General features: G+C 32.0%; 1 protein-coding gene across 1 annotated transcript; it reads right to left on the bottom strand.

Moving 5' to 3' along the window:
- Window positions 1-2,664: 2,664 nt before the first annotated feature.
- Window positions 2,665-10,244, bottom strand: Fim (plastin-2 fimbrin). The gene is made up of 12 exons (XM_090160046.1): window positions 10,011-10,244; window positions 9,396-9,563; window positions 8,754-8,920; window positions 8,591-8,686; window positions 8,317-8,524; window positions 7,319-7,504; window positions 6,672-6,957; window positions 6,509-6,597; window positions 6,243-6,432; window positions 5,304-5,416; window positions 5,099-5,242; window positions 2,665-4,351 (listed from the first exon to the last, which is right to left on the bottom strand). The coding sequence occupies exons 1-12, from the start codon at window positions 10,080-10,082 to the stop codon at window positions 4,172-4,174; spliced, it is 1,899 nt and encodes a 632-aa protein (XP_090016172.1). The 5' UTR covers window positions 10,083-10,244; the 3' UTR covers window positions 2,665-4,171.

Here is a 10,244-nt window from a genome sequence, read left to right as displayed (position 1 = left end):
ACTCTACACAATACTTGGGCTTGCCACCACCCTCCTACAGCCACCTGAATTAATGACTTTAAAAGTCGCTTGATGACTTAGACCTAATTAGCTGATTATTGTTATTACTACATATTGCCATGGTTTTTCAAGCTTACAATAAATACCAGCAAAACTGTAGGAAAGGTTGAGTGGGTGGTGTAGCAAAAGACGTAAGCTAAATAACCCCACTAACTAAATAGTAACTGATTTCTGTCAACTGGTTGTTAAATAAAAAGCTCCAAATTTATTCGTGCACTCTGGTTTTGCTAAGCCATAGTGGGGTAATTTAGCTGTCATGATACTTAAGTGTAACTGGTTGTCAAATTAAAAGCTCAAAATTCTGGTTCATGAAGAGAGATAGTACTTACTTTCCAGCTTAATACCCCAGTATTGAGTAGTGATCCACTTAATTCTGCATTTAACTTAGCATACAGTTTTAAGTATGGGCAACTATGACAATTACTCCCATAATCCACAAAAATTTGACTTAAGATGTAACAATGAACATAAACTCTTTCCTTGTGAATCAACTTGCAGACAGTTCCAACATTGCAAATCTCAAATCATCTGATGGAACTGGTGGAATATCTAGAGCATAAAATGTGAATTCCCGAAATTCTGTTATCAAATTAAAAGTTGACAACTGTTCTAGAATTACAGAAAATTTTACACTTTATACTTCTGAAATAAATACAAAAATTGCAAATTTGTATTCATTCCAAATTGGCTCTTAAATGAAAGTAAGTGGTTAGCATTTCTGCTTCGCAGTAGGAGGAGCTGGGTTTGATCCCAGCCTTTGGCACTGGGTGAAAACTCGGAACAGCTGTGTAGAGTTTGCCAGTTCTCTCCCAACTGGTTAAAGGGGTTTTCTCCTGAGTTCTTTTTTTCCACTTTCCATAAAAACTTGTTGAGGTTAATGGTAATAGTTAGTGTAGAGTTGTTGGCTCGCATGTCATGAAGGGCTTGCCACCACCCTTCTATACATTGTAACCTGATCACTTGAATTAAAGACTTAAAAGTCATAGATTATTCTTAAAGAGAAGAAGTCACGAATGGTCATTAAATTATGAATAAATAAAACTGGTTACTTCATTCCTAATTATTCTTAATTCAACTAGCTTGTTCCTTGTGACCCATTAAGCATGTTTTGGGTGAAAGGGATGGAAATAGGCAACTGTGGGCTTACAAGGCAAATTCGGTTGTACCAAATTAATTATCAGTCTAAATCCAAGATAATTAGCATAAGATAGCCCTTATTCAATCTCATTCAGAGACACTCAAACAAATCCAAAATAACTTCTATTAAAGCTGATTTTTGACTTAAATAGCATCATTTTCCACAACATATAATTAGCCTAAAAACCAGCTAAAATAAACCCCTAGCTTAAATTATGAAACATAATACCAGAAGCATTAAATACAGCATGTAAAATATCTTGCAAGTGATATTATTTCTGATAATACTTACCCAAATCCATGAACTTTTTGTGATAATGTTACTCCTTACTTTGACCACTATTAACAAAATATAAGCCAGTTACGCCAACAATAAAAAAATAGAAAACTCATGAGCTTATTAATTTGAAATTAATTTATAATAGATATCAAAATAAATGGGGTGAAATTTTTAACCATCGCTACTACTTCATAACTGGACACTACATGTCTGGCAAGCATTTTTACAAACCTTGACATGTAGCTATGGAGGAAACTCTAAATTTGTTGATATTTAAATACATGCACAGACTTTTTTTCGTAGTGCAGTTAAACAAATATCTATGGTAGATGTAAATCATGATCCTTCAGTGGCGAAGGAATTTGGTGGGGCAAGGCAGTTTAAACCCAATGGTCAGTCCCCTGGTGATTAAAAAACAATTAAAACCCCAAAACGGACCAGATTTAGTAGTTTTTTGTGCATTTGGAAATTTTATAGAGATAATAAATTGACAATAAACAGAAAAATAGAAGATATTTTAGTAAGTTTCAAGTTTATTTTGATACAAAACCAATATTTCTTTAGAAAATTAGGGACATGTAGCTTAATATTTGCTCTATTAAGATGTTCCTTCCTTTGTTTAATAAATTTTAATTTTTAACCGAGCATAAAGTTGAGAGACAATTACATTAGTTGCCTCCCCCAGCAAATTGTTTGAGAGGGACATTGCCCACTGCTCCTCTCAATTCCTACACCAGTGTAATCCTTCATGGAACATGTGGCTCAATCTGTTATATTTTGGAAATAAAGGCTTGAAACAATGCTTGTTTAACTATAAATTTAGCTTTAACTTTGAACTCATTAAGTCAAAACACATTATTAATTGAAATGAATCTTCATAGATGTGAAAAACAGTAAAATTACAATGGTAATTATTGAAATTGGTGAGGGTGGCAGTTGAGCTGTCATGAAATTTTTAACCCTTTTTTATCAGCAACTTAAATGAAACATAAAAGGCCAGGAACAATAAACAAAGTAGAAATGTGGTTAAATGATAAAATGCCAACTAATCTTTATAACTAAAAAGCGCGAAAAGTGTAAAGGTGGTATTACAATTTCTACTTAAATTTCGTTAAATCAAAGAGCAGAATTAAGCATGTGAAAGAAAAATTAGACTACTTTATTGTACTTCAAAAATTCAAAAATTTTATTTTTAAAACAATGAAACCCTATGCTCTATACTTGAAAATTCTTGGTTAAAATATTAATTAAAATCTAAACTAATAGAATAGGTAGCCTATACAAATCTGCACTTATTTTTACACAATGTCTCTAGAAATAGTATTATACCGGTAACTGAAAAATTAATTTTAATATAAGCTTGATATGTTGAGAAATTTAGTTTAATCTTACATTTCCTTTACTAATAATATCAATTTTGAAATGAACATATAAGCAAATAAAACTACAAAGGTGCTACATTTCTGTGTTAAACAGTTTAAACTTGAAAACAAAACTTCTTAAAAATTGGATAAAATCTTTATAAACAAATTTAAATAGCTTCCAGGTTGGTTGGCACATTGTTTACTGGAAAAATCATTTGTTAAATAACATAATGGGCCCAGTGTATATATAAAAATATCAAATGCAACTGTATTTTAGCTCAAAAACTACATGACACATCTCAAGCAGCATATATGCACATTTATTTTGAAATTACTTTTTAATTCAAAAATTAAACCATTTGAAAGATGATAATATGCAGTATCACTAACTGATTGAAGGAATGTTGAGAACACAATTTGTTTTAGTTACATTCAATTGACTAACTACATCTCAAGCAGCACCTATTGAAGTAAGCACATTTAGAAATTCCTTTTTAGTTATAATGAAAAAATAAACCTTTTGAAAGATACAAAGTATCACTAACCAATAAAAGGAATGTTAAGAAAGGCAAATTGTTTCCATTATTCTCGATTGAAGCTAACTACCAACATGCATAAGTAAAAAAATTTAAAATTATGCTTTCACGTGAATTTTTTATGGAAAAAAATTGATTTGGTGAAAATTCACCATATAAATCTATATTAATATATAAAAAACAAAGCATAAATTAAACACATTTTGGCAAAAATATAAACTTTAGGCTTAAGTATTTTAAAAATCTCAATGTATGAAAGGTGGAAAATGTTGGAAAAGTTAACAATACCAAAATAGTTATAAACCTTTTTGTTATCCCAATACCAAATTTATTTCTGACCAGACGTAATATGCGTTGTTACTTTGTTCACTTTTTAGTAAAAATTTCATCTTTTTGTTCAAATCTATACTAATAAGTTCCACAACCTTTTAGAAAATTTTTAACGCTAAATAAAGATGTTAGTCCAGTTGTTACGTATCTATACATGGCGCATATTTACACGTAACAATAATTAAATTCATTATAAAATGGAATGACTCGAATTTCAACGGATGAGCAAAATCTGCTTAAGTTACATTAGAAAGATAGCCACTTAAAAGCACCACTGTTTTCACCTACGAAGTGTTTTTTAAACCTTTCGAATTAATTTTTGATACTACTTTTTCAATTATATTAATTCTAATTCAACGATTTAACACTGGGAAAATCTATGAAGCAAGGTTCCCTAATATTCTTCATTAAGCAACACCATAGCCAAAAGTTTTCTAAAAAGGAAGTCTTTACAAAATACAACTTCAGTTGCTGTTTTCGTTCTTGGATCCCATGTTGGGGATGTAATCTCTGGCCATCAGACAAGCAAATACAGTCATCACCATTTTCTGTTTGCCCTCAACAATATCTTCCGGTAATGCATAAATTCTAGCTCCCAATTTCCTCGCCATTGATATGGCATATTTAGCATTTTCTATCTTTTCCTTTGGAAAAAGTAGGTAATGTTAAAACCTTCAAATACTGACATAATAAGTAGCATAAACAGGAAATTATAAGTATACACTTTCAATGTATATGGAAGACTATGATTCTCATAGTTTACAGCGGAGATTTCACTCGCAAGGTGCCAAGCTGGACTCAAGTTCACTTACCACCTTTGCTATACTTTAAATTTGAATACAATAATATACATAGAACTAGACCAGTTTCATTTACCATACCACAGTCCGCTGGAAGTCGCTTGCGTCTATAGACACCATAAGGATCTACCTAACAGTTAAAAATTGACCTTGACCGTCTTGACTAGACAGCCACGTACATTACCTCAATTCTAACCAAAACCTAAGAGTGCCATCTAAATTAAAAAAATGAACTACACTAATTTTTTTAATTAATGTGTGGCAGGTATATTGCAACCTACAAGTTCATTTTCTATGGACCATAAAGTCCATTATTTTGGGTAATATTATACATGATATAGGTAGACAAAAGGCAATCAGACCAGGGTTGCCATATTTTTTCAGAATCAAATTACCTGATTTAACCTTACTTTCCCAGAGATTTCCGCTGGCTTTATATTTTCGTAAAAGTTTTGCATTTGAAACCAAAATTAAATTAAGGTTCTTAAAATTCCTCGACTTTTCAAGATACTGTGATAACCCTATAGACTAACCAGGCTAATAGAATATAAAGGACATTGGCGTGAACACACTTAATTGGAAAAAACTTACTTCTTCATTCTCTCCAGAACGAACTTGACTGTAATTAATGGACCCTGGTTTGATAGCATCGATTAAGTCTATAACTGGCCTGGCACTTGTGATGCTGTGATCTTGAAAACTTCGAATACTTGACTGCTTATTTGCTTGTTTTAGCTAAGTAAAAACAATGAAAATAAATTATGAGTCAACAAAGAATTTTATAACAAATACTTACTTTGTTATTAACCCATTCAACAATTTCGGTTTCCACAACAGGATGTCCACCAGTTCCAGCCAATTGGGTTAAAATAGATAAGGTATACGCCCTCATTAATTGCCAAACGAGTGCTGAAAATATTTTTCTTATTAATTATTCTTTATGCCAATATTTGAGCTAAAAATATTTGTTACCCTAGTATACTGTTACACTAAAATCAAATCTATAAGCACTAAAATATCTGCATATTAAACAATTTTGAATAATTTTACACTAATGCAACTCCCCAATACTTGTTGGAGCAATATGGAGACATCATATTGTACGGTAGCACTTATTTCGATAGGTCTCAAGCAATGGCTTTTTCCAACATTTGGGCAGTTCAATTTTTTTAAATTTTTGGAGGTTACTGACGTTTAGGAGGGTTTATTGAGGGGGTTTGGCAGTTTTGAACATTTGGGAGATTGTTCATTTCTCACTTTTTGATTGTTGGGTGGCGTTAAACATATGGGTGGGTACATGATGACCTAAGTTTCTATAGTTTTCATTAGAAAAATTATCAACAAAGGCGATTAATAGAAGAACAAGGGTCTCTCATTCCATTAAGCCTAAAGTTGGCTCTGCAGTCAATTACTGACTCTTGAAACTAGTATATAAGTGTTAAGCATAGAGAGTTGACAAGCACAACTGTGGTACTTGAGAGATAACTATATTAACTAGATATTAACATTTGGAACCATTTTAACAAATTTACCGAATCAGTAAAATGTTGACTGAAAATTAAGACTTCACTTCTGTAAAAGGTAAATAATGTTGTTAGATTTAATTAATCCTTATAGCATTTCTTTCCAATTTCACTTAAAATTCAGCTATGATTAGGTATTTACATTTTTAGGGTGCATTACACTACAATACAGATACTATAATGTTTTTGGAAACCAAGAAAGATTATCTTACCCAAAGTAAGTGTATTATTTCCATCAGAAATATCTTGTCCAGCGATTCCCACCAAAGAAAATTTTAAGTTTTTCCCCAACTCAACAGCATAGTTGCAATTCTCAAGTTTCTCCATAAATGCCTTTAGCCTACTGAAGGTTCTATGAACTTTATTCCAATCGACTGTTCCTGGTTTGATAATATCATAGAGCTGCAATAAATTGGTTTATTTTTAGTATATTACCAGTTACCACTTCTACAAGTCGTAATTATCTATACAAATGTACCTGAAATATTACAAGACCATCCGCTAAGTCACTGTAGAGCCAATTTACATAAGGTGACGCTCCCATACTATTCATCCAATTTCGGTATGCTGAAATTTAAAAAATTCTATATATATATATATATATATTGAAGGTTTAGCGGCAAATCAGTTAAGAGACTTACTTTTTTCTTCACGGCTTTCCTCAAGGTTTTCGTACTCTATGGGATCATCAGGCTTATCAAGGGCTGGATGGTTATTAAATAAATTAGCAACAAAGGCCATGTTCAATTTGTAAACTCCTTCAACAACATCAAGTGGCGATACAAAGGCACGACAGCCAATTTTCTCCGCTTGCTTCAACATAATTTCCGCTCGTTCTGTCAAGTTTGGCTCCATAAGAGCTTCTGTGGTTACACCGGCAGTCATTGGAGAAATTTGTTTTAAAAGATAAGTATAGATCTCTGAATCCTAAAAAATTAATAAAATTAAGGAATGGAACTGTAGAAATGTTAAACGCAAAGCACCAAGATTTTGAAAATATCTTATTTGTGTCTTAAAAGATTGAACAAGGCAATTCACAAGAACATTAAGTTTTACTAAGAAATACATTTAAATACTCCAAAATAGTTATTTACAGATGAAAACCTACATGGTTATAGACTGGACTCAAGAGACAATTATTGTTCGTTAGACATTAAGAAAGTCAAACTTCCAAAACTTGTCACAAAACAAATGCTTAGTATTTTTTTAAGGCAGTGTTTTTCACTGTCTATACATTCATGTTACTTGTGAAAGCTTGGCACTTCTCTTAAAAGAACTTAAATCTTACCTTAACATCTGTAGTAAAGTTTGATATTCTACGATTAACACCAGCACGTTCCAAATGATAGTTAACCCATCGAAGTAAAATATTCTCGGGTGAAAGACGCATCAATTCGGACAGCTCTTCCCCTGGTAACATTAATTGGACTAGACCAGGGCAGTGCTCCAAAGTTATTTGATTGAAAAGACCAATCTACCAAAATAATACAAAAATTCTGATAAGACTTTGGAAATCATACTGTTTAAGACAATAGGTATAAACTACTCGCACGCCCCAAAGCATTTTTTTTATGTCCAAAGGCCAGCCAGAAATAAACTATTAGCAGTAGGGTTTAACAACCAAGTTATTCCAGGGCATGAAATATCACACCTGCTGCTCTAGAGGAGAAGTTACGACTAAATATCTGTATCCTTCCCTTATACTATGATGTCTGCTACATCGTCTCTATGAAGATTGATGATTAATATATTATTTTCTCATTCGCGTTAGTGAAGGGTATCTTTTCAAGAACCAGAGGCTAAAATAATGGGCAGTTCTGGGCAGTTCAAAAACTCTGATTTGCAGTTGTAAAATCGGATTTGGGCAGTGTTATTTATCGTGAATATATCGCAAAACAGTATGAAAAAGTTATTTATTTACAAACCTTTTCTATCTCTTAATTAGGTTCAAATATTAGTCTACTACAAATTCTGAATTCCAACTGCTTTTATAGCTTATTGAAATTATGTTTACGGGGTTTAGTTTGTATATAGCGGCTCGCTCGCTACACTGTTATTTTTTTTTAGGCAGTTCTAAAAAATGCTTATTTTAGCCCCTGTCAAGAACTATTATTTCTTGAGGTTTGAAGCTAATCTTCCATAAGCGTAATGAAAACCTAGAAAAAGTGGATATTTTCTTCAATTAACCTTGACGACTTTTACAAGCCTCAGTTATTAACGAGGTTTAATTTATTGTTCGAAGATGAAGCTGATCAAATAGACTGAGGTCTGAAAGCAAATACTCACTCTAATAATTTGCCAGAGAAGACCCAAGACAAGATGGGGCTTTCCTTTAGCTAAGTCATGAGCGTCTATGTTAATGATATTACAACCAATGGCTTGAGAAGAATTTAAGGCTAATGTAAGATTTTCATGTTTCGTATAGAGAGTCAAATTTTTCTTGTTGATTACACGCTCATCAATAGTGTCTGGACAAGAATGATTTATAACTTTGCTGTGAACAAAATTATACAGAAAATTAGAAAAAACTAACTGTGTGAATATTTAATACGAAACCTACCAAAGAAGTATTCCGTCCTTAACTCTTTCATATAAGGCTTTGCCTTCATTGTCAATAGGCAGCAAGTGTTTTAAATCGGGATCATGGCTTAAGTTTCTGAATAATTTAAGTCATAAATTAAGAATACTTTTGGATTATTTTGCCAAAAGAGAAAGCAACTTACGAATTTATCCAATCAGAAAAAGCCACTTGTTCCTCGTGTCGAACTGAATGAGTTGTTCCTTCACTGGATGCTTCGGACATTCCACCCAATGTCTGCAGGTTCTCCCTTTTCGATATTTGTTGTTTGAAGGTAACCGATACATCTTTCGATTTTAGATCTGTACAGAGCTGAAAGATGGAGTTTTATTTTATAGTATAACATGAAAATTGGTTTAAAATATTTAATCATGTTCTCCTTCACTTTTAGTCACGTGATAACATAAATTAGAAAAACACATGATGTGGTCTCTAAAATGTCTCATTGGGGTCTAAAAAACCAACGCAAAGGCTACAGTTAACTATTACTATTTGTCGCTGTTTCTTTCGCATTTTTCTTCAAATTATTTAAGACTTCAAATAAATTATCTACTGTCCTGCATTATCAAGATTTCTTTTTAACCAGAAGCATTAATTTTTTTCAGAAAAATTATTGGCTTCAAGTAAATATTAACTTACACCCGTAAATATTTTATAGCTAAAAGTAAATAACACTTAAATTGTTCATTTTTAAAATAGGAAATTATTTTAGTTGTTTTACTAACTTAAATACGCTGGAAAAAGAAACCAATTACATAGGTTTTAATGATTTATTAAAAATAGTTACCTTTTGAAACTCCTCAAATGACAATTGACCTCTTGTTTTCCCAATTTTTTTCCTTTCTAGCTCATCAATCATTTGTCGAACCTGCCATTGTGGTATTCGGAATCCTACAATATCTAATGCTTGCTTTAATTCTCCAAGATCCAAAAAACCATTTCCATCTTTATCCAACTAATGAAAATAGATGGATCAAATATAGTTTGAGCTTTTACTTATCATTTAAATTATCATATAGGTACTAATTAATTCCACCATTTTTTTTAAGAATACACACCTTAACAACATGAATGAGTCATACTGATGACTCAAACAAGACTAGTACATGTACTCTTCAAATCTTAATAAGACCTATCACATGGCTTTTATGATATATACGTACAATTATTCTGGTAATTTATTTAAAATATTTCTAGGTCGTTCTCTCAGAAATCTTATCATGTCTATTAGATATGCACTGATATAAAATGACTGATACAAGAGGTAGTATTTAGAGGTAGTATTATAGAAAAGATTGGATTTGTATATCCTGATTATCCACATTATTTATAAAACGAGACTCGTCTTTAATACCGTTGCGATTACCAAGAAAATAAGTTCACTTTTAAGAAACGAACTTACTGTGTGGAAGTTGTCCGATAATTCGTGCCTTTGTTCATCTGTCAGTAGCAAACTTTGTCGAACATTTGACATGTTTAATTAAAATTAGACTAGATCCCTCAGAATGTGGAAAGATCGATTTTCACCTTCTAAACCGCTTAAAACTTTGGAATGTTCATGGAATGATGATTGTAATTTAGTAAAAGGTGGAAAATGCGTTCTTCACAGCGGCCCCAGATTGAATGGGCGTTTACA

Source organism: Leiobunum rupestre, chromosome 10, assembly GCF_980474605.1.
Source record: "Leiobunum rupestre chromosome 10, qqLeiRupe1.1.hap1, whole genome shotgun sequence".
Classification (NCBI taxonomy): domain Eukaryota; kingdom Metazoa; phylum Arthropoda; class Arachnida; order Opiliones; family Sclerosomatidae; genus Leiobunum; species Leiobunum rupestre.
This window is presented reverse-complemented; position numbering and strand designations above follow the sequence as displayed.